The sequence below is a fragment of the Siniperca chuatsi genome, linkage group LG5 (genome assembly GCF_020085105.1).
Source record: "Siniperca chuatsi isolate FFG_IHB_CAS linkage group LG5, ASM2008510v1, whole genome shotgun sequence".
NCBI lineage: Eukaryota > Metazoa > Chordata > Actinopteri > Centrarchiformes > Sinipercidae > Siniperca > Siniperca chuatsi.
Window position 1 is genome coordinate 20,245,255 of NC_058046.1, and position 25,551 is coordinate 20,270,805.

A 25,551-nucleotide genomic window follows, 5' to 3' on the forward strand; every position below is an offset into this window, starting at 1 on the left:
TTTGAACAATTGTGTTCTAATTGGAACGTGATACATCTGTCATGGAATGTTGCTCCTACTATCATCACTGATTCAGACATTAATCAGCATGGCATTTGTTAGATGCAGTCATGTAAACGCAGTCATTTGCTAAGTAATTTAATACAAGAATAAGACATCTGATAAAATAGTGTTGAAACATGCTAATTCATGCCAATAACCACCTTGAATTTATATGGCTAAATTACAGTAACCTTAAAATCCCTGAGCAATGTAGCCGAGCCCACCTGCATAGCTAAAAAGAAACACCATATCATGCTTATCAACTGTGCAGGAGTGTTACTGTATGTTTATATTTGCACATCACCCCAATTAATCAGCTTTTCTTGCCCTTTGGTGATGAATCAGTGTGTATTGTACGTCCAGCTTCTCTGGCAAGAAGCTTTTAAGCAAACCATGTTGCTGTGTTGCCTTTATCAATTGTACACCAGCATTTCAATTATACGTCCGTACATCAGCAGTTCATCCATGTCACAGACCGTCTGTCTGCCACGACTTACCCCGGGATTCCACCAGGCACGGCTGCGTCGCATTACAGCTGCTGGAGCTGATCGCGGCAATTTTAGACAATGCTTGTGATGACACCAGACGCATCGCAGCGCGTTTCAAAAGCGTCCCAGAAGCGTCCCAGAAGCGAGTCTCCGAGTCTATTTTCGACGGAAGCCTTGTCAAGCTGCACAGAGCAGATGAACCAGGCATGAAGTCAGACATAGAAACAGCATAGAGAATCCAGTCCATTTTCAAAATAAAACACCCTGTACAGACTCCCGGTCGTATATCAACAAAAAACACAACTGAAACGGGAATCTCGTCTTAAGTGGACCACTCAGCATGACACAGCAGTAACTGTCTTAAAGACACTAGGGGTTCACAAATTATCTTCTATTTTCCTTTTTTTCCTTTAAGGGTTCTTAATAAGCTTTTTTTTGAGTATTTGATTTTGATTTGTGGACTAGGACAACTAAACTTAATGAAAGAACAGAAAAGCAAGAAAGAAATTAACTTTGGCATTTTGTGTGTGTGTGTCCTGTCCATGTTTGTCCCATTTTATTTGACTTGTTTGTTTGATTTTGATTGTTGTGTTCCTCTCCCTTCCTCCATCCATTCCACCATCTCTTTCTTTTTCCCATCCCAAGGTTCATTTTTTCAGAAGTCCACAGAGCCCAAAGAACAGAGTGATTTGGGAATCCCATGTAAGTTGATGTTTTTATGTTTTATCATCATCCATTTTCCTTTTTGTCTAACTCATCTTACTGTTTCTTTCTTTGATTTAGCACTGACCTTTGGCTCATACTTTGTGTTTTATTGTTACATGTCATATTGAGTTATTTGATGAGAGATTTGCTCTTATGATCTGTTCCCTTGATGTGCAAAGTTTTTGCTGTATTGGTCAAATGGTCAAAGGTAAATGTTTCTATAAATCTAGATTTTTCTAGCTGTTACTGCACAATTCCTTTACCATCCTCTGGGTATTAAACTATAACAGCAGAAACCACAAATTTGGGGTTTCCTCCTTCAAACTACAAGTGAACTCCGCACTACTCTAATAATGTCATGTATAGTTGACTTTCCATGTAATTTTACTACATTTTACTTAAACAGTCTTCCATCATTTAAAATGTAGTGCAGGATCCCAGAATTGTGTCTTGAATGCACCATAGTGGTGACAGATCCCATTAATTAACTTGATTCTTTCTTTCTTCCTGTCTGATAGCAGTGAATCGATTCAGCACCAGTTCACTTAATTCACAATTTGTGAGTTTGTTGCAGCAGTGGTCATTTTGGAGAGTAGCCAGCCAGTTTTGGATCATTGCCAAAGTAGGCAATTTGCCTTAGTTGTGAACACTTGCTTTGTGTTTACAAGCGTATTGGCTCACTTAGAACTCAGTGGAGTGCGGTCCAACTATGGACACTGACCTGAGTGAAAATTTGATTCGGTTCTACTGATTTGACCCATTCTCTTTGAAGTATCATCTAAGTGAATGATTGATATGTCGGGTTAGCCCATTGCTAATGCATCATTTGTAGAAGAGAAAAATTATTAACAGGATGGCACACAATCACCTGGCAAGGGCAATACTTCTTTGGGAGGTTTGAAAGCTACTTAATGAGTAATAAAAAGGGTGAGAGATGATAATAGGGTGTAAAAAAAAATATATTAAGCTGTACTTGCTATCCTCCTTTCTTTCTATCCTGCTCTCTTCCCCCACCTTCTTTCTTTCCATTTCTCTCACTGTTACACTTGGTTCCTCAAAGTGACATAATAGAGAGATTTACTACAAACTGTGAGGAAGACAGAAATTGAAAGGTCCAAGAGGGAAAAGACCTCTGTCATTTATTATTACCATGCTTTTTACTTCACTCATTGCAGGAGCTCTCGTTTTATCTTCAAAGCAATCCATGTGCGTCTGTGATGTGTTCTAATGACTCTCGTTTAGCTGAAGCTGTTTCATCATCCGGTGTGTTTTGTGAAATGACTAGTCCCACACAGATACGGATACAGAGAGAACTAAGGTAGAGGCAGTCATTGCTCATTTAACAGATTGTCACTCTGGTTTTAATATTCAAAAATACAGTCAGTAACATGAGCATTGGGAGGTTGCATGAGTGGCTTTGAGACTCACTAACCACCAAGCTGGTTCTGCTTTTTCAGAGTATGACAGATATAAATGTCATGTCATTTATTTAGATCAGATTTTAACAATCCAATTTATGAGAGCACATTTATCTTTATGTTGACTCTTTGCCTGATTCTTACTGTTTATTGCTACATTGGCTATATGCTTAATGTGGCTGAATTACATGTAGGCATAAACTCAAATTATACTTTCTGCATAGCTGCAGAAGTGTCCACGTGACATACATTTTGTCATCTGCGCATGAGAGGGACCGTCTACATGCAGCCCAAACGTGTGAACATGTCCACCGATGCAGACACCCAATGTAGTATAAACAGAACCGTGGCGTGTCTGCTGTCCATGTCCTTGTCCATTTTGGAGTATATCAGGGCCTTAAGTCAGATTACAAATGCAATACTGACCACCTCCATATCTGGTTAGACATCCAATAGCTGTGTTAGCAAAATCAGATTCTGCATCCACAGCTGTCAGTTAAATGGACAATATGGAAGATTTCTACTGCTCCATTGCAGAACCATGACCATACTGTATCTTCAGGGTGGTGATAGGGTATTTGGTCAATACCAGTGACTTAATAATTATATATAGGTGCTGAGATTTCAGTTTCTAAACCACAGTTCTGTTTCTGTTTGGGAATACAACCCCCACACCGACAGGAATTTTAAGACGATGCCCATCTTCTCCTCAGAGTTGGTTCTTGATTTTGTGACCTGATTGTGGTCTTCTCACAGTCTTAAACTCACCTTGACCACAACAAGGTCTGTGGGTCATTCAAACCTACAGTTGGTGTCACATAAAAGTCTCTGTCAGCCATTATGGTCACATTGCAGTCACTGTATGACTGCTTCATAAGTGAGAACAGTTCTATGGTTTACCAACTGCTGCCACAGGATATCTCATGTATGAAGGCTGAAAATATGTACCCTCAAACCAAAAAAGCAAATGACAAAACAGTATTATAATTGTCACTGTTTTATTTTGCATTTGTGCCCTAATTTGTTAGCTTACGTTACGTGTCTCTTTTTTGGGAATGTGACATAGCTGTTTGTGTCAGTTACAGACCAGCTTAGCTTGAGGCGATGAAATGGGTGGGAGGTGGCTGAGTTGTAGATTTGTATGGAGGGAGACAGGTTCTGCCAGTATTTTGTGGCCATCAGACACAGAAAGAGGTCAGAATGTTCCTCTCAGTTGGATAAAACAAATTGCATTAAAAGTCTTGTATTCAGTACATTCATTAAATAGCTACAATTGCACTCTATTACAGGTCTGTTACACAATGCGTTAGATATAATGACTTCATATACAGAGCTGTTTGTAGTCATAGAAATACATGTTCTGGCTTTACTCCATGACTCCAATGTTGCTCCATATTTTATATTTTAAGTTTTTTCCATCCCCAGTATAGAAATGATACACTACAAATGTACTCGCTTTCTCTCTCTGACGGTCTCTCTTTTGTTCATCCCTGCCAGTTACTTAGAGCGGATGTGTCTGCCAGGAGTGCTGTATGGGTGGTGTTTGCATGTTTGTGCCAAGCAAGATCAAAAAGGCAGTTGAATGAGTTTCAAGTAGTGATTGTCCAGAGCTCTGCTTTGGATGCAGATCACAGAGAAGATAGAGACAAGCTAAGCTGAGTTATCCTTGTTTCCCCCTTCTTTAAATCCTCTCCGTGGCAGATTGGACAGACTCCGAGAATGACAAAAAGCTCAGCCAATCGATAGACAGATAGATCCATGCTGACTGAGGGTGAGCTGGGGCTTCTGTTCCGCTAGCCCATGTGTGTAATCAACTGCGTGAGACAGAGAGAGTGTGTGTATAATTTCTGCAATTTCCTGAGCCCCAAAGGTTTATTAGTCACACACATACCAACTGTTTGTGACCAAATTCCCAGATTTTCTTTTAGATAAATAAGTTTTGCCAATTACAAAACCCATTATTATTGGGCACAGTGAAGCACAGCATCAGTCCACACACATGTACACTAGCTCTTTCACTCACAATCCAAAAAACTGAATTTGGCTTTGATCACAGACACAACACAAACACACTATTCAAAGAAGTAACACTGTTATGTAAAACTATGACAAATTGCAATGAATTTTTGCCATGGAAAGAAGGAAAGGTACGTTGTCAAAAATAGAATTTTCTAACTGCCCTGATTACACTTCACCCTCACATTCCCTAATGCCAAATACCAAGATTTCTTAAGCTATCATTAAAAATGTATTTACCCACCTATTTATCTATCTAAATGTTTTAGATTATAATCTCAGTCTTTCAAAAAGTATCCAAGAAGTTAGATTTTTCTTTCTTTGGTGACTGACGAACACACGCGCTTTCAAACTCATACACATGCAAGCATGTATGTGATTGGAAACACATACGGCAAAAGACACTGATATACAGATAGCAAGTAAAAAAAGGAGACAGACAGCACTGTATCTCACCTGAGCTGTTGATTGACTATGATAGTCATACACACACACACACACACAATAACATAAACACAAACAGGTGTGTGTGTCCTGACCTTTGGAACAGAACATTTTCCCTCCTATAGAGAGCTATCAGATAGTACTCACTGGAACATCACAGACGTATCGTTTATTCAATTCTTTTCTGGTGTGTCCACTGAAAGGCACATATTTTTAATCTAAATCCAATTTAGTCAGGCTTGCGGGTGAGTGCTTCAGACATGAATCTGCTTGTCAGGTACAAAGGAGGAAAAGAGAGATAGTTGACTTGTGGATAAAAGTTAATATGGACGTGTGTACTATGTGTGCATGTCTGCCCATGCATTCATTGTAAGTGTCAGTGCTCGCATGAGTGCTCATAAAAATGAACATAGGTGTACCTATCAGTACCTTCCTCATTCTATCACTGCCGATTTTGTCATTCTGGCTTCAGAGCACAGCCCCGGGCCACGCTTAGATACACACAGAGGTCCAAACACATTATTCATTCATCTGGGTTTGGTCAAAAGTGCACACCCACGTTCAGTCTTTTTTTCAGCCCCCATCTTGAAAGAAAAAGACAGCCTGTTATGCAAGGCTGTCAGACAATGAAATAACATGAGAATTAAAGAATAGGCAGTTTTCAACCAAAGCAGCACTTTGGTTTTTACGTAGTAGCTCAATGAAATGAAATGAAAGACCAAAGAAGTAGACACATACAGTACGCAGAAGACTTTAGTGCTGGAGAAAAGCTACTGTAAATTAATGGCAATTTCTTTTCTCTCTTTTTTTTGTTTCTAATTATAGATCATGCGTTTGGTCGTGTGTGTGTGTGTGTGTGTGTGTGTGTGTGTGTGTGTGTATCTGTCCACAGCTAATCTCGCATACTACTGGACCAATCAGCCTAAAGTTTTTTGTGCACATTTATGACTGTTGGGTCAAGGACCTCTTGTGGTTGCGGTGATGCACAATTTTTGAAAAAACAATTTTATTGAATTTTCAGCAGTATTCACCATTTTACAATATGCGTTACGACATAGCAAAAGGCATTTCCGGCAGTCGGCTAGGCTGAAAACAAGGCTCACCTAGTCTGTTGCAGGCCACAGTTTGACCTTTGTCGTGGCTCAAAAACTGACATCCATAGAAAAGTTTGGTCTCATCTTGAACCAGAGCATCTGCAGATTAATTTCATACCCAATGTGTTATAATCCACTAAAGTTAGACACAATACAAGATGAATAAATCCCCTTTCTTGTTATCTTTGCTGCCATCTTGACTGTATGGGACAACTGAGGGAGATTCAACTCTTCTTTGTTTGAGAGGGGAAAGAGAGAGGTAGGGTGTGGTGTGTTACAACAAAATGTTCTAAATAAATAAGCGTTTAAATGCAGAAGTTTGTACCTTATTTATTTATTTATTTATTTATTATCCATTTATTGTTTCCTTATTAAGTTTATACAGTTAGGCGAACCCAGGACACTTGGTTACAATACCATTACACTGTTCTATGCATCATTAAGAAAACTGAGACTATACTACATAAAACATTTTACTAAAAACTTTGCATACATCTATATTAGAAAACTTACACTATACTATAATATACAAAAAAAAACCTTTCTCCCCTTCATTCCACTACTCTCATGCATACACGCTGGACTCACAGCCTGCCCTACACTCCCTTTTCTCCATCCACATGCCCCCAGACACACCTGGCAGAGATCTACTGAGTGCACTCTTCTAGTTATAAATGAATTCCATCCATCTCCTTGAAACTGATCATTTTAGTATGATTTTCAGTAGCATAACCACTCATTTGCCAGTAAATGATTGGTTCAATAATGTGTGCAACATTGTGGCTGTTCTTCACTCTTTGCAGTGCATTAAATGTACAGCAGGATGTATTATAATGTTTTTACTACTACATAAAGGTGGGGTATACGATTCTGGAGAAATCCAATACCATGAACAAATACCATGATATAGAGCAAACAACGATACAGAAAGTAATGTATCTAATGTTAGCTAGGTTGTGGGTCAGCACACTGTCCCTACAGTTGCTGCTGCGAAGCTAACGAGACGTTAGAGGATGAGACGTTTCCCAGAGCCAGCACACCAGCTCCAGAGAGCGATACTCACAACTCTCCTGCTACTGTAGCTAACATCACACCAACAGTATATCTTGGCAAACTAGAAAGTAAGCTGAATGTCCGTGGGCAAGTAATTTAACGTTACCTGACACACAAATCATGGCTGGAATAGTGTTGTGTGGCTCGGTCTGAGCCACTTTGTTTATTTCCAATTTACAGAGCCAGGGCTGTGAACAAACACTGGATTTTTTTCAGCACGCACACAGAACAGCTAGTGGACCGTGAGGTGATGTTCGCTGAATTTGACAAAAAGACGGTTATAGGATTAGAATCACATTCTTTTAGTTTGCCATAGTCTGGATTGGGATGTTTACTTGTAAGGTGAAAGCGACAATGGAAATTTGGGACAGGAAAAGAATAAGATAAAAGGAAAAAAGTAAGAATTTAAAGAAAAAAAGAAAACATTTGGTATCCTGACAGTTATATGTAGGTTACTCAGGCAGGTAGAACCTCTAATGGAACATGTTGTTTCATTCATCTACAAATCAAACAGATGGAGACAGAGAGACAGAGGGAGTCTGAGAGAGAGGTGTGAGTTATGTAGGGAGAGAAAGAACTGAGAGAGATGGGATATAAACTGATAGACAGTGAAGAAAGGATTTTTAAGCCCATTGGTATCAATATGTACACACGCACATATTGAGAACACAGCAGGCCGTAGCCTAGTTAACTTATCCCAAAGTGTCCCAGAACACTCCTATAGGAAAATAGAATTGGAAAAAGAAAGTTTAGAAGTGATATTTTTTATGGCTGCCTGGCATCCCACTTTTCTGAAGTTATAGACCTTCAAGTTAAAGTAGAAACAAGATAAAGATTCCCTAAATAGATGAGGATGATGATGATCATAATTAAGATCAGGGCATTGGTACTTAAGAGGATTAGCCAATTCTATTCCCCCTTGGCAAGTGCAAGGACCTTGATAATAGGGCAACTTTGTGTAGCAGTGTAGTTGGGGCATTAGGGATTTTATGGCAATCTTTTTAACATCATCAAAAGGAAATTGGTAACTGCATATGACAAAACCCATAGGGGTTCAACTTTGGAGATTTCAAGGTAGTCTCTTAATTTGAGCTAAATGTGATGAACAGAGATTTGGCAGCGATTTGAGCTGCTATAACAAATCCCCACGGTGTCATAAATGTTTGTGAAAAGAGCACAACATTTTAAACACAGATCAGGGTTTGTAAACATGAATTAAATGAATGTTTTAATTTCTGCCACAATTTGGTTTATGTGACACACTGGGCATGGCATTGTCACACATTTCACACAGTTAAACTACAGATCATCGTTAAGGAAGAAAGACAACACTAGTTGAGGTTAGGACATTAGGACTGGAACTAACGACTATTATTATCATTATTATTGATTAGAAAATCGTTTTGTCTATAAAATGCCAAAAGAGTTCATTCTTATATATTGTACATTTGTGATGTATAAACATATGAAACTTTTTTATGTCATTGTGCACATGTTTGTATTTTCAGACATTGGTTAAAATAATTGTTGTTGGTTTTTTTTTGGTTTTTTTACAAAATCCTGTCTCACAAGAGATTGACAATAAGCATGATTTTTATGTTTATCTGTGTCCAGAGACATTTGGTTCATTGCAATCTCAGACTTTTTTATTATTTTAGGGACATGCTTTGCCCTCATACGCTCTGAGCTCAATAGAGACACTAGAAGTGGCTCATAGCTCCCTCAAGTGGTAAATGAGTAACTAACACCATCAGGAGTGACCTCTCTTCTGCGAATGTGTGTATGTGTGTATCATGCTTAGGCATACGTGAGCCTGAATGTTTGTGTGCCTCATCAAAGAATTATTTCATGCATAATCAAGTTCATGCTTTCTGAACTTGTTCTGATGCGACAACAGCAAATCCTTTAGCAAATGACTCAGGCTGTTTGTAGCTAAAAGCCTGTTATCTGCCTCTCAACTTTTAAGGGCGGATTAAAAGGAGCATTCCTATACTTTTCTGTCTTCTTCTTAATAGCTGCAGACAAATCCTCTCCTACTAGCTACAGAGGACATGATTATACGAGGAGTGCTTTAAGTGTGAGACTACTCAAAAAAGTTTTAACAGACGCTTTCATGTTGAATATGTAGGCTTGTTTGTTTTGCTGCTTTGAAGTTCAAGTGCATTTCCTCTTCTTTGCTGTTATCACGTCTCTCCTCTTTCTTTCCTCCTCTCCTCTCCTGATTTACTGTGCCCTACGTGTTTCCTCTCATCTACCCTGCTTCCTTATTCTCTTTTTTACATGCTTCTTTATTCTCTTTATTTCACCCCCCTTCCCTCTCTACTCTCCTCTCATCAATCTATCTCCTCCTTTCCTCTGTATTCTTTCCTATTCACTCCTCATCTGCTTGTGTCCCCTTTTCTATATTCCTTTCCACTTGGCTTTCTCTCCTATTACTACCTCATCATTCCTCCCCTGTGCTCTTAACTTGTCTCCTCTCATCCTTTCCTCATTTCTTCTCCCTTTCATCCTTAAGTGTGGCTCATACCTTTTACCATCTGCATCAACCGTCAGTTAAAATTTTCCTAGTCCCCTCATCTGCTTTAAAATATGGATCATGAATGACAATTCCACCGTTGTTCTCACTCAAACACCATTAAAGTCACAGCCAGATTGAGAAAGGATGTTAGGACTCTTGTAAAATAATTAACAGCCTTATTAAGTTTTAAGAGTTGGTACCATTCTTTTTTATGAAAGGTGTCTCTGTCTCTCTCTACCTCTGTCTAGACAAATTATCATATTACACAAGCTGGAGGGCTATTTGAAAGTTTCATTTGAAATGGAACCTATAGAGATTGTCCTCTGAGTCAGATAGGTGGTCTGAGGTAGAAGTGAAATTGTTGAATACAAATTACAGAGCCATATGAATTTAATTTGAAGCCTGCTACACATTTCATCTCATTGTACATAAAAAATATTGCTTTATTATCTGCCACTGCCCTGCTGTTCCATAAGGATTATCATTGTTTTAGCTGTTTATTGCTTTTCTTTCTGATATACATTTCCTCATAAGCGGATCTTTTGAGCATACTTGGCTCTTGCTTCATGCTTAACAATATCTGTCTATAATTGTGTCTCTCTTCCTCTTTGCGTCCCCTCTAGCTGCTCCAAGTACAGATGATGTGGCGCTGTATGTGGGCATCGTCATCGCAGTTATTATGTGCCTGGTCATCTCTGTCATCGTGGCGCTGTTTGTCTACCGCAAGACACACCGTGACTTTGACTCGGACATCATTGACACCTCAGCGCTAAATGGGGGCTTCCAGTCTGTTAATATCAAAACAGCCAGATCAGGTAAGGACAGGAGAAAATTACATTTGATACAGGGTGGAAAGAATACTAGAATATCCTACTCAAGTAGCAGCACTGATACTTGATTTAAAGACTCACTTATCATGCTAAAAAGCAGTGTTTCACTGACCTCTCTGGTTGAAAGTTTCAAGCCTGTTGCACCTTTAACCACACCCAACGGTGATGTCATGTGTACATCACTGCTGCAAGGTGAGCAGCTAAAGAGAGGATTTTTAGGGGGTGTTAAGTTACTTTTTAAATAGTAAATGTAAGATTACTTATGTTGAAAACAGGTAAAATCAAAAAGTTCCAAACTCTGACTGTTGGGGCTTAATGAAATACGCAAAATATGCTATGTATTTAATTCTTCTTTCTAAACTTAATTTAACACAATACTTAGAAATGCAGATTTTAGAATGTACTCAAAAAAGTACAAGTATCAAAAAGCCACTCAATTTCAATAAAGAAAGTACAGTAAATGTAATGACTTTCTTTTCACCCCTCCTCCTTTTAACATATGTTTTATCATGGAATATGGCAGTGAGATAGGGAGTGTGTCTTTCAGGAGTTCATATGCTTCAGCCTTTATAGCCACCAAGATGCTCTATGAGGGACATGCAGGAAGGTCAGATCACAGTCTGCATCAAAACCCAGGACTGACAGGGACTCTTTCTGATGAATGCTCAGGCTGGTGGGACACTTGCTGTTACGGGGAAACTTGACAGAAAACCTCTTTCTTGTACACTCTCAAAGAAAGGACTACAGATTTTATGTTTCTCTTCAATTTTGTCATTACATAATGTGCACAATGATAGATAGATAGATAGATAGATAGATAGATAGATAGATAGATAGATAGATAGATAGATAGATAGATAGGTGGATACAGAATAACAGCTGTGACCATGCGCCTTAAAATAACTACTACTAAATAACTTAAATAACTGTACCTGCTCTTTCTGCTTTGAGGCTTTGATGCTAGTATCATTTTGTTTCTTTCCTCGGCCTCCGGCTGTCAATCATTGCTGGTCTGGATTCGTCTCTGACTCTACCAGAGACCACTCTCTTCCATCAAGGAGTCTCTCTCTGTCATTCTCCTTCTCTGTCTCGCTCTTTCTTTCTCTCCCTTCCCATCTACACATTCAGGTCAATCACATTTCCTGTTTATCAGCATCCTCCTCTCTTCATCTCAGTCTCTGTGTCTCTGTCTTTCCCTCGCTGTGTCTCTGTCTCTCCCGTCACAGTGACTCCTACCACAACGGACACTCCCTCCCTGTTTGTCTTCCTGTTGAAGTGGAGCCACCTTTCACTCTCTTCTGTCTGTGTTGTCATTTCTTCCTCTCGGTCTTTGGGAAATGGATAAGACAACAAGAAGCACGCAGCCACACACACTTGTACACCCGTGTGCATGCATTTGATAGCTTACTGGAAATGCCAAGATTGGACAGGGAATGTGGATGAATCAGGTATCAGTCCACAGATGCCATGAACTTATGACTTTTCCTATAAGAATCTTTCAATCAATAAACCTTGCAAACATGCTCAGAAATGCATCCATGTAGGCAGGCATGCACGCATACACTCCCACAAATTTTAATTAAATACTGTGAATTAGATGGCTTAAAATAGCTGATGACAAAACCAATGCTCATACTGGCACTCATCATACTTAATAGTAGTAGTCTCCATTTGGTCAACGTCTACAACACAGATTTTGTGTTAATCTAGTTGTGTGAGATCTACAAACTAAAGTCTGTACACCTTGAAACGCCTTTAACAGGATACTTAAATAATTAGCTGTATGTGATTATGTGGTGAGTGGTGGGTGGATGATTTTAACATTCAAATCAGGGTATACAGTAAAAAAAACAAAAAACAAACAGGAATGTGAGGTCAGAAAGGATGCAACGCAAATTGGCAAACAGCAAGCAAAAATAATTGTGTGTGCATGCATGTACATGTCCATGTGTGTGTACAAGAGTGAATGCCTTTGCATGAGCTGAGATTGGGTGACATTTTATCAGTAAAGCATTAGGATGCTTCTCACTCTGCGTTGAGGGACCATCTCCGATTACTATTAATGAAGAATTATGTCCCCGCATCTCTCTCTGACTTTCTCTCTCTCCGCTACCCCCCGGCCTCTTTCTCTCTCTCTTTCTCTCTCTCTCACCCACTCTCTCTCGCTCTCTGTGGCTTTCCGTTAGTTGTTAATTAAATTTCAGCAGGGATGATTTGGCAGGAATACCCGCTGGCTTTAAGGGTAAACAGCCTGGTGATAGAGAGAGGAAGAGAGTGATAGGTGACAGATGTGTGTGTGTGTTTGGGTATGTTAGTAGTGGTGGGGGGTGATAATGAGGGATTTTAAAATTAGAATGGATGGGCTTGTGGAGGGAACGACAGGATTTGAGGCTCTACGCCCAAAAAATTTAGCCTGGTGAGAACAAATCTGGAATTGTTCTCAGTAGGTAACTGGCCTTCCTGTGATCCCAATTCTAATTACATCTTGGATATTTGTTTCTGATTGGATTATTTTCTATTTATGTAGAAGTACACTTTAGTGTTTTCTGCCTTTTTAGAGTTAAGTCGTGTTCTAAGCAAGATAGCTCAATAAAGCTAGCAACAAGAGTGACTGAGCTTGTCGCTCGGAGCATATTCACTTGATTTACTTTAGTAAAGTGTAGGATTTACTGTTAATATTGCCAAATGTATTATTATTACAATCAGTAGTGCTTGGCTGTAGCCTCTTTCCAATTACCTAGAAGGAAGTCAGGCTAACATTCTGGTAGAGAGAAACAAACTGAAGTCACTTCATTGTTGTTAAAGCATTACTAATAATTTCACTGCAAAAGGTTTTTAGCTTCTTGATTACAAAAATGTATGTTATTGAGAAATTTCTGCAAAAGATAAATAAATGATTGCTAAAGGTAGAAGGAGGTAGTTGCATTTTATAACTAAAATCAACATACTGTGAAAAGTACTTGAATATTGCATGCACGTGGATTAGCAAACTGTACTTGCAGCATTAGCAAGTGACCATGTTCCTGTAGTTGCCCCCCTGGCTTACACTGACTTTTCATGATGAGGCCAGAAGGTAATTTCAGAGAGACTTATCTATCCATCCCCACTGACATCATGTAATTCCCATATACTGTATGTGGCATGTGTGTTTGTGGTGTATATGTGCGTGTGTGTGTGTGTGTGTGCGTGCGTATGAGCGTTTACGTGTTATTAGTATGCAAGACATGTGTTTGCATGTGTGAGTGCTTTTGTAGAGCCCATGCTTTACATTGCAGATGCATTTTTATTTGACAGTGCTTGGATGTGTGTGTATGTGGGGTGCTAAATAAGTTCCAATTAACTGAACCCAAATAGATCAGTCTTAACAAATGTCGTTGTCATTTAACATTGCCGTGGTAAATGTGCGCAGCAGGTTTTGTCAGTCAGATTTGACATAGTGAGTATTTTAAAAATAGACAGTGATGCGATAAAAGTGTGACAGCTTCTTTGATTTTGTGGGTGAAGTCAGAGTCACTGACAACATTTTGAAGAGCTTAAAGGACAGCATGAAGCTATGATGTTCTGTTGTTATACAGTAAGGGGGAGTTGTTTTGATAATGTACAGATTTAAATATCATCAACTCATTTATTTTTTGAGATGAACTCTAAGCATTGCCCTCAAAATCTACACACTCTCTCTCTTACTCCCCCCCTCAGTGCAGCAGCCATGACTAGTCCCTGATCCGGGTCATGCCACTGTGTTCTGCAATGTATCATACCAGACACTGATACCTTATCAGCAGCCTTGCCTGCTCTCTCTTATTCCTGCTCACTGAGCTACAAGTTTCCCACATGTGTCCCATACTGCAGCCATGTGTTGCAGTTTATACTGTTGAGATGAAATATCCAGCTTTACCCTTCATTTTCCCTCTCTGTCTCAGATACCATTTTCTCTGACCTCTAACCCCTGAACAACAATCAAGCATTCATGAAAACTTGCTATTCATGTTTTATTTTCTCTTCATTTTTTCTTCCCTTCATCTGCTCCTTCTCTTCCTCTCTCTCTGTTTCACTTTACCCCTCTAGCTGATCTACTGACAGCTCCTCCTGACTTGACAAATGCAGCTGCCATGTATCGTGGTCCGGTGTATGCCCTCCATGATGTTTCAGATAAAATCCCAATGACCAACTCTCCTCTCCTGGACCCTCTTCCCAACTTGAAGATCAAAGTCTACAACTCTTCTGGTCTGGTCACACCACAGGATGACCTCGGAGGAGACTTCACATCCAAACTATCTCCTAAGGTAATATGATGAATGTATCACTCAATCTAATACCAGTATCTTTCATCCACTTCTATGATTTTGCTTCTACTGCAAAATATTCTGTATGAGTAAAATAGGATTTTTGAAATATCCTGAAGTGAGAAGTACTGAAACACGGCAGCTATGTATTCCCAGTCACATAAATACAAAACCAAACACCATTAGTATACATGTAGCTCAGTGCCCCAGTTTCTTCCCTCTGCTCTGTCAACTACATGGCATGCATACCAGAGTCAGTTGTCACAAATACAGATGAAACTGCTCGGTTTCATCACGGCACCTGTCCTGAGGCAGTACGAGAGCCGAACTCGCTATCTTTGAGGTCTACACATCAGTGACACTTTTTTGATGATTTTATCTGTTATTATGGGTGTTTTTTAATTGCGGCCTTTTGAACCTGCACTGTGTCCAATGACTGACCTTGCCTCGCTAATTTGAGGATCTTTTTTTGCATTTATTTTGTTCTTAGCCTGGTGTCTGTCCTTAACACAGAGAAGCAAGTTCTTTTCAGCTTTGTGTGATGTAGGAGTAAACTGCTGAATGTTAAGTCCGTATTTTGCATCTCACAGTGGACATTTCGACAAGGAAATGCAAAGCAGGTCATATTTTACCACTTCACCCTAAGGTGGTTTCATAGGCCTACTGTAAATCCGCCCTCTTCTCACATACTGCCAGCTCAGCCCTATGGCAGCGCTCCCAGGCAGATGCAGATCTTCCCTGTAGCATTTTAGTTAATGGTTACCAATAAAACATAAGGAAAAAAATGAAACCATCTTGATGAATGCAGTCAAATTCTAGTGGAAAAGGGAGCATTAACAAATTCCTCTTTCAACAATAGCCCTAATCAGCCAGGCAAAAATAAAACTACTATGACATATACAACCAGAGATTGGCTTGCACAGTCAAACTTCTCTGGACCTCCATGTACTTTTGGTTTCATTAGAATACATTTTTACAGTCTTTTACAGTCTCAAGAGGTTCGTCCTTCTGCATATGCATATATTCACATCTTTTCAGCCTCCATTGAGCATGGGTACAGCAGTATGATCAATGCCTGCCCACGTTATAGGTCTAAAAGGGAAAAAGTAACTCAGCACACTAATATAAGAGTGTTCTTACTAACCTCTCATAAGAAAACTAGAGCTTTTAATCTTCCCTATTCGCACCGTTACTATACATTTATATTACAGTCTCAAGGATTTTTCACATTGTTTTCCATGAGCGTCATGCATCCATTCAAATTTTTCTTATGTCATAGAGGTGCTACAGCATCAATGTAAAAAAAAAAAAAGGTGTGATTTCTAAAGTGAATGCATCAATAACCGCATTGCTCAGCCAAACCAGCCATTGATTTATCAGTATGTTTTATTAACCATTTAATGCCTCCGGACTTCCAGTTGATCCAGTCTCTGCAGAACAGCTTCATTCCCAGTTCTGTCTGGTACAGCATGTGTTATGATATGCCCTGTAATTCATACTTTCTTATTATTATGATTCTGACTGTTTTCTTTTGATTCCTAGGTAACTCAGTCTCTGTTGGATAACAGCGACACCATGAACCTTCGCAACCAGAGCTTGGCCCGAACACGGGACCCTTCCTGTACCGCTCACGGTTCCTTCAACAACCAGGGAGGACACCTCATTGTACCCAACTCTGGTAAACTTTCTTCACACACTTAACAGCTAATCATAAATCTGGTTACTGTCTAATGATGAAGCAGTGACCAGTAGTGATTTTTACCATGTGTTTCAGACAAGACGCGAAGCAAATTTTAGAGGTGGTATGGTTGCTTTCTTGCTTACTGTCTAAACACACACACATAGCTTCCTCCATATTGGCTTGCTCACACAAGGCCTTTCATGTGATTTTTGTTGATTGTTTTGATGATTGCATTAATAAATATGAATTCATTACGTTACATTAACTGCTATAAATGGTAGGAATGTCATCAAAGTTGACACTGATTAAAAAGAAGTATTATAGATTTGAACAAGATCAAATACATTTCCTGTGCTACAAACTGACCACATAAAGTAAGTGCTTCTAGCTACTACTGCACAGTCGACATACTAAAAAAAAACAGCCTTGGGATGTTCTCCGGGTGCCTAGTTTTTTAAAAGAAAAAACATTCAGTAGAGTTATGTTTGGATTTAAAAGCAGTGGGCAGGCAAAAACAATGAATAATGTAACCTGCTGATAGGAAGCAGCTCTCAGAAGCTATAAAACACTGCAGCACAATTCACTTGATGATATATTTAAAAGAAAATTTTACATGGGTTTAAAAATGATTATTTAAACATTTATCCTAATGATAAAGTGATAATGGGTTGCACATTTAATAATTCAGTTGTGCATGGTAAAATTAATAAATCCGGTGATGAATCTCATTATTTCTGCCTCCATCCATCCTGCCTTCCCTGTCCTCCCTCCTGCAGGCGTGAGTTTGTTGGTTCCAGCGGGTGCTGTTCCTCAGGGTAGGGTGTATGAGATGTATGTGACTGTGCACAGGAAGGACAGCTTGAGGTAAGTTTGATCCCTCTTTCCCTCAGTTTTTCCTCTTTATGGCTTTTTTTCTCTCTGTGTTGTTTCCTGTTGTCCTCATTTTTCTCTTCGTCTCTGCATCTCCCTCTATGTTCTTTTTGTTTCTTTGTTTTTCTTTGTCTGTACTTCTCCGTCTTTCTCCTGGGCAGCAGCTTCTCAGAACTATTTGTATGGTTGCATGGGGAGGCTTTAACAGTGTGACATGGGCTTAGGATGCACAGCAAGGGATGAATCATTATTATTTATAGTGTATAGTGTGTCTATGCACACCTTCTTTTGATGATTCATTCAGCAGAGGTCAATTAATACCACAGAATTCCTATATTAGTGACAGAATTAAAATTGCTAAATAGCAGAGTTGATTAGATTATTAGGGAATATTTTACACATCAGTTATTACCTACTTAACATTATAATCTGTACAGTAATCCACAGAATGTACAGTTAATCAATGTTTTACAAATTTTAGAATCAGTGCTATTACCCAAATGTAGAGCTCATAACACCCATTATTCTAAGATGTGTGAAACTAATGTTGACTTCAGTGCGACCAACAGACTAGCAAACATCAAGCTTTTGACAGCATATGCAAAGAGATCGCTGTTTCCACAGTAACTAACAGATTAGTGGTTATTTTTGGGATTACTGTAATCCTGTTACATGTGCTATAATCCTCTACTCCCAAACCTTGTGCATGAGTGAGGTAAGGCTGTCTGTGGGACTTGAGAAAATTTCTATATTCCAGCTGTTGTGTACAACTTTCCTTGATGCAAATTTTGGGAAATTATCATCACTCTGTTTGAAAGTGACTTGGCACCACAAAATACCTACAGTAAGACAAAAACATTCACACAGGTGTCTACATGTGCATGCAAATGGCAAGGGGTATCACAATATACTCTCTATATATTTTCTTTTTCATACTGTTGACATTTAAGAGAGAAAGAGATGATTTCATACAACAGAGTCAGTATATGTCCTGATGATTTGCTCTGCCTTGCTTCTCAGACAATCAAATAATGTCCCTTTAAAGTCACCAGTTTATGTTGGAGACATGTTGTTTCTCTGTATGTCAGTCCTTTCTCTTTTTTCCCACAAACACAGCTAAACCATTATACCAACAGCAAGTGGTAAATTTGAAATTCTTCATCTGTAGAGTCAAACATTTTCTCACATACCTCTAGTGGCATTTAGCCAGTGCAGATTAGATATCAGTGTCTGAGATTTATGCGTCGACACAATACAATGGAGGTGAATGAATTTTGTTTTTAATAAAAAAAAAATAAAAATAATCAACAGCAACATCTCTTTTAAGAAGCAGTATCCTGTTTACACTGGATAATACACAGAACATGCTGTCATCAGGTTTCATAGGGTCTATTTCTTCAGAAGAAAGTAATTCCAGTAAAAAGTGTTTGCATCAAGATTTGTGCATTATCCATTGTCTTTTAAATATAATTGTATAATGCTGTGTGCAGCACTACAAACTAAATCCACCTTTCACCTTCATTGTATTGGGGGTGGAGGAAAAATGTTCAAAAACAGCAATCTCAAAAACTAGGCAAAAAAAAAAGTATCTGCATGGCTGGATACCTCAAGGGTAAGTGAGGAAATATGTTCTTTAATAATTTGTTTGAACAAACTCTTTAAAAGCCTCTACAAGACCTGAGCTTTAGGACACTTGTTACAGTTTGATTCATGTATTCTGTCCCATGCATCCATTCTAGCTTCTCCCTGATCAATAGCAGTCAACAAGAATTAGGCCCCCTGCAGTGTGCCTCAGTTTTTCTAAGAGTCAAACCTCTTCTCTGTCCTCTGTCTTCATCTCAGTCAATAGCTGGCTAGCAAAAATCACATAGCTACATTGACTTCCCTCAGCAACACTTGGCAAGCCAGAATCATGTGGTTAAGATCATTAAGATCTAACCTTCAGGTGTCCGTTTTCCCACATACACAACATAAAACATCTCTTTTCTCTATTTGTATTGTAAAAGATATGTAACATTACAATAACACTGTAATTCATTAAGGGGTGACCCCTACATTAGATAAGTCAAAGGATGCTGTTACAGCTTGAGTCATACTGTTTTTATCTGTTAGCTTCTCCTACCCATGTGAACTCTTCACGAGTCAATAATGAGCTCCAGCAGCTGATTCGATAATACTGCTAAGGATTAGTGCCCCCCTGACACAAGGTGGGCTGGGGAAAAAAAAATCACTATTAAAATTTATAATCCATCTCCTCTATCCGTATGGGCTCTTTGCCAGTCAATAAATATCTTCAGCAACATGAGGGAAGAATATGACTGATGTATTTTCATATTTAACTATTGTTTAAGAATGTGATTTTACTTTTCAATTTCCTAACGAAAGAAGGCTAATAAATACTGATGGAGTTCACTTTGTATAATCCCGAATTTATTCACAGTAGAAGAGCCTGTAGTATTCTGTTGCTGTACTGTAACATACATTAGTTAGCAAGTGCTTGAGGTTCCAATTTATTGTAAAAATCAGAAGAGCCTGTGGCCTGTAGTCATTTTTCTGCCCATGAGCTGACTCCAGCTGAGGCCCAACTGAAGCCCTGCTGACACCACTAATCATCCTCTGATTGAATTTGTGCTGCTCTGCTCTGATCTGTTTTGTTCTCAGATTTTCTCATCTACTCTAAGCTAGTCTATCTTAACTCTAGCATAACTGTCCACCTGTCTTCTTCATTATGCCAGCTGTGTTTTTCCATGTATGAACATTAAGACAAAATAGCACAGACCAGAAGTTAAATCAATACAGCTTTCTGCAGTTGATGCTCACACTAACTGGTGGCCAACAGTGTAGCCCCCCTGTCGCTCTTTTCTGAAGAATCATTTTACCTCTGTGTTATCTGTCTTTTCCAGGCCCCCGGTAGAGGACATCCAGACAGTGCTGAGCCCAGTGGTGAGTTGTGGACCTCCAGGAGCCCTGCTGACCAGACCAGTGATCCTCACCATCCACCACTGTGCTGACAACGTCCAGGAAGACTGGCTCATACAGCTGAAGAACCAACTGACCATGGGAGAGTGGGAGGTGAGTGTTCAACACTGTGTCTTCTGTGTTTGTGTGTAATGTGTATGTTGCTCTGTTTTTAGTGAGCTATAATGTGTGACTTTTTAATTCCACTTTGTTGCCAAAGAATAGTGATAAACATACATTTAGAGATACATCTAGATACACAAACATGTACACATACTACAGTTAAATAATCCAAACATGAAGAAGTCTGCAAATAATATGTGTACACAAAATAATCACGCATCTGTACTGTCACTGCAAATTATTAATATACAGTCATGACACAGTATGACTCACACAGCATATATACACATACATGCACACATACATTATCATCTTTTCCCCCAGAAGAATAGCTTGCATCAGATATAGATAGATACATGCAGTGAGGGAGGGAGAGGAAAAGAAAGAAAAGGAGAGAAAATTTGGTAAACATAAAGTGCCTACAGGCTAGTAGACAAGCAGGGGGTTGAAGACTCCTATCAGAAGCAATTTGTTATGCTCCTGCCGTCCTCCTCTTCTCTCATCTTTCTTCTTATGTTACTATCCCTCCTTTTTTTCTACCCTTCTCTCTCTCTCTCCCTTCTCCCGTGTCTCTCAGCGTGAAGTCTCTACCTCAGCAATCTGTTTTGTGTGTGTGTGTGACTGCGTATGCGCGCACGCGCGTGTGTGTGTGTGTGTGTGTGTGTGTGTGTGTGTGTGTGTGTGTGTGTGTGACGTGTGTGTATCCTTGGGTGTGGGTGATAAGGCTGTCTTGCAGCATCACTGTGTCTACAAGGCCCCCGTATGCTGTCTTCTATTGCTTATCACAGCTCAACACAATGTCTCTGCACAATTAGCCATGCATAAAATTGTGTGTGTGTGTGTGTGTGTGCAAGTGAGAGACAGACAGAGAGAGAGACAGAAGGGGTTCAGTGCAGAGTGGGTAAAGACGAGAAAAATGAAAAGTGGAATTTCATCAGGAAGTCAATTTGTTTTTCTCTTATTGCAGTAGAACATCCATTTCCCATCAGAAAGTTCTCCCTGTTTTCCCCCAAAACAGGGAGAGGAAAGTAATTGAATTCCCCTCACATCAGGAGGGAGCAGCCACAGTTGTGATTACCAGTAATAACAGATTCATACCATATTGCTTTCCTACCTCGTTGTATTGATTTGGTTCGTTCATCTGCAGGAAACACAACTCCACGTGAACTGTGATTCAAAACTCAATATTTGTATCACCCGTGTGCATGTAGAACGGATCCATGCCAAAGCACGATTGCATCCACGGACGTGCACACTCAATTACTCGCAGTCACACACGCAAACATGGATGGATGTGCACGACTAATTGAAGAGTCACTAGTGAGCACACAGAACACAGTGAGCCTGTGCATCCTCATTCAACCCAAAGAGCCATATGGATTTACCATAACTCAGGCTGTGACAGAGAGCTTTAGAAATTATATGAGCAACAGCCAGCAGATAATCACAGCGGGATTGGACACACTTCACAGATGACAGCTCCAAACAAGTGTTATCATTCTCCTAATGGACACCTTGATTTACTTTCAGAAGTCATATGTATAACCAGACATGCATTTACATTTCAATTCAGTGTCTCAACACGAACAAAGGAATCCACAATGTGGTGAATCAAAAATCTTTTCTAAGATTAATTTCCAGACTAACAACAGGAGTCACACACTGTTTATTGACTTATTAAAAAGATCTACAAGCCAAAATGATTCAAACTCAGCGTTTACAGTTGGGCTTTCTGTTGCTTAACAATGATTTCTATATAGTTAGCACAGCTCTACACACATCAGTACTGGCATCGCATTGAAAAATACCTGTTTATAGCAACAGAGGAATGCATCAGTTAGAAACCACAACCTGCTACCTACTTGGGTTGTTTGCATTAGTGGAAATGGCTCCAAATGCAGCAGTTGTGTTATGTTAACACACAAACTGTGGCTTAACACCTGCAAATAAAGCCAGTATTCAAATAATGCCCGTGTCTCACTAAAAGCTGTCTGTATGAACAAATAAAGGCTGTTCCCAAATAAAGGGGGAAGCAAACAAAATTACCTGGACTGTGGCTCACTTTGTAAACTGAGAATAATCTACATTTCCACAGTTTCTCTATCAGCACAAGAACATAGTTATGTTGTACCGATCACTATGTTGATCACAGTATGTATTGTATGACAAACGCTGGTGTCACACACTTAAGACTGATTCCACACTGACAATTTTTTTTTCTTAATTTTGAAAAAACGCAGAATTTCCTGTAGGTGTTTCACAATAAAAGCCTTCCAGGAAAGTTAGAGAATTATGCCCCTGATTCCCTGGATGGGGTTTTAATGTGAAACAGATGGAGGAAATGTTGAGTTTGCTTTGACAGCAGCAAATGATTGCTGCAAACGGGAGTAGATCAAAAGACAGGCAAGCTACTTAGTAATATATAATATATTTATACTACAGCAGTGATTGGAAATAAAGACCTGTTTTTGAAGGTAGTCTGCCTTAAATAAAACCCTAGATCTCTCTTCAGTTGAGATGAGTAAATGCTCACATGGTAAATTCATAACTTATATAGTATATGACCAGTCTCAGCCACCCATCATAGACCCAACATGACACTCTGAAAGTTTAAAAATGTGCTTGACTTTGTGTGTGTATGATTCCTGCAGGATGTGGTTGTAGTGGGAGAGGAAAACTTCACCACCCCCTGCTATGTACAGATGGACTCGGAGGCATGTCACATCCTAACAGAGACTCTGGGGACTTACTGCCTGGTGGGCCAGTCAGTCTGCAAGGCAGCCGCCAAGAGGCTCAAACTGGCTGTTTTTGGACCCGTCTCATGCACAACTTTGGACTATCACATCAGGGTCTATTGCCTGGATGATACACAGGATGCACTCAAGGTAAAGTTTTGAAACTAAATTAATCAAAACCAATATTTTTTTGCTCAGTTGCTTTTTAAGAGACTTAGTCTATTGAATTAACCTATATGTGAACACACACATACATACTATGAACATGTAATATACAATGTGTATCTACAGTATGCACAATTGTCAAGTTTGTCCTATGTCTTGAATAACAGTGACGGTAAGGAAGAGGTGTGTGATATTTTAGGCTGAGTGCTTTGTTGTGTTCTTTTAGTCCTGGGAGGGATTTTGTTCTCTCTTGGACCCACCCCTGCTTAAACTGTTCCTTGGTAATTTGCATTTGAAATAAAATATATTATAGCTTGAATAGAAATGCCTAGAGTCATAAATAGAAGGTTTTTTTCACCTCTAGTCTTCTGGAAATGAGCTGAGAAGCTGTAAACAAAACAGGGTCAAGCAATGTCAAAATAACGATGCTTTGGAATTTAAACAAATTCAAAGGACTGGAGGGACCATCTGATACGGGAGATTAACATTGGTAATTTATGCATGCAATGATAAGTCGAGTGTCAGTGTGGCACGCTCTGTCTGTGCACACGCTCACACAAACATCAACGCATACTCAGTTTTAACATTTCAAACAAGCAATTGTAGGTTGAAAACAAAGTTCAGAGGTGGACTTTTTAATGATGGAGACTCTGTGTAGTATAATTGATCGGTTGGCGTTTCAAAGGGGGGAAGTCTCTGCCATATATCTACAGTAGAGCTGGCGCGTAGGAAGATGATGGGAAGGAGGAATTGATTATTTTGAAAAGGTTGTAGGAGGCATCAGAAGTCATACTGATAACTTAGTCCTCCATCAGAAATAACTGAGAGTTTGTGTGTGTGTGTGTGTGTGTGTGTGTGTGTGTGTGTATGATATTTTTTTCATTTAAGTGTATGTGTACAGTTCAAGAGCCTGTAAATATGTTGATGTTATTGATATGTGTGTTTACCATTATGCATGTCGATGTGACTGTAGGGCACAGATACTTTCTTAGTACTCTCTGGGCTTAGTTGATATGCAGAATTCAATTTGAAAAGGATGAGTTTTATCTTTAAAACTATAAAGAGAGCGCACAAGGAAAAGTAGTGATTGTTGTCTTGACATGCTAGCAAAAAGAGAAAGAGTAATGGAAAAATCTTAAATAAACAGAATTCAGTTTACTTTTCTGTGTATTATTTTCAGAAGTAATATGATTGAGGTCATCTTCTAAAGTCAATAGAAGTAATTTAATTTTACTGTCTTACATTAACGATATGCTTCATTTCCCACATCTCACAACAGCAGTACTTTGACTGGTAGTACATTATTAATCAAGGTTTTTATGGAGCATCTTAATGCCTCGCTTCAGTTCAGTGCAGTTAGCAGAGCCAATCTTTGCTTAAATCCAGGGAATACGGCTACTGAGATTTGTGATGCTATGTTAATGAAAACGTTCATGTGTTTCATGGTGTCGTGTACTTCAAGGCAACATCCAAGACGGCATTGTCTGCAGTAATTATGCAAGATACATTTAAGGCTTTCTACAGTCTTCGATGCTATATGAAAAATAAATGGTTCAGTGAGAAGATTAAGTATAAGCAAACTTTGATGGAAGTTTGAAGTAGTCATTGTTTTTTGTGGGGTTTTGTGTAGGAGGTTCTTCAGATGGAGACCCAGATGGGAGGGAAGCTTCTGGATGAGCCAAAGACTCTGAACTTTAAAGACAGCACACACAATCTGAGACTGTCAATCCACGACGTGCCACACACACACTGGAAGAGCAAACTCCTCGCAAAGTATCAGGTGAGAAGGATATACACATACATATATGCTTAAAGATATTTTACAAGGTACCCAATGCAATATACACAGTGTAGAAAATGATATATAATGATATAGTACTACTTATATTTAGCCAAACAAAGATAAACTATTGTAAGGCTTTGTGTGAATGTACATTTCTGCCGCACTAGCAGCATCGTCGTCATTTTGCACGTTAAGCTTTGGTCCAGAGTAAAATATTTTCACAGTTATTCACTTGGATGAATTCCCACGAATAATAAAAGTTACTAAAAAGAGCACACAGCTCGCTAAGCACCTCACGTATCCACAAGGGTTAAAGATTAGCAACAAATTCCGTCTTTTAAAGGG

At 39.2% G+C, this 25,551-nt stretch overlaps 1 protein-coding gene across 2 annotated transcripts in view; it reads left to right on the top strand.

Annotated features, from left to right (window-relative positions):
• The window catches only part of unc5ca (unc-5 netrin receptor Ca), a 191,885-nt gene that overhangs the window by 157,430 nt on the left and 8,904 nt on the right, over nucleotides 1-25,551 (top strand). Inside the window, exons 8-15 of one of the 2 annotated variants that reach the window (XM_044195537.1) lie at nucleotides 1,176-1,232; nucleotides 10,402-10,593; nucleotides 14,674-14,891; nucleotides 16,434-16,569; nucleotides 17,349-17,436; nucleotides 20,346-20,514; nucleotides 23,175-23,408; nucleotides 25,054-25,203. In XM_044195537.1, coding sequence (XP_044051472.1) covers nucleotides 1,176-1,232; nucleotides 10,402-10,593; nucleotides 14,674-14,891; nucleotides 16,434-16,569; nucleotides 17,349-17,436; nucleotides 20,346-20,514; nucleotides 23,175-23,408; nucleotides 25,054-25,203 — 1,244 coding nt within the window. The remainder of the gene's footprint in view (nucleotides 1-1,175; nucleotides 1,233-10,401; nucleotides 10,594-14,673; nucleotides 14,892-16,433; nucleotides 16,570-17,348; nucleotides 17,437-20,345; nucleotides 20,515-23,174; nucleotides 23,409-25,053; nucleotides 25,204-25,551) is intronic. The other variant, XM_044195538.1, reaches the window with a different exon arrangement.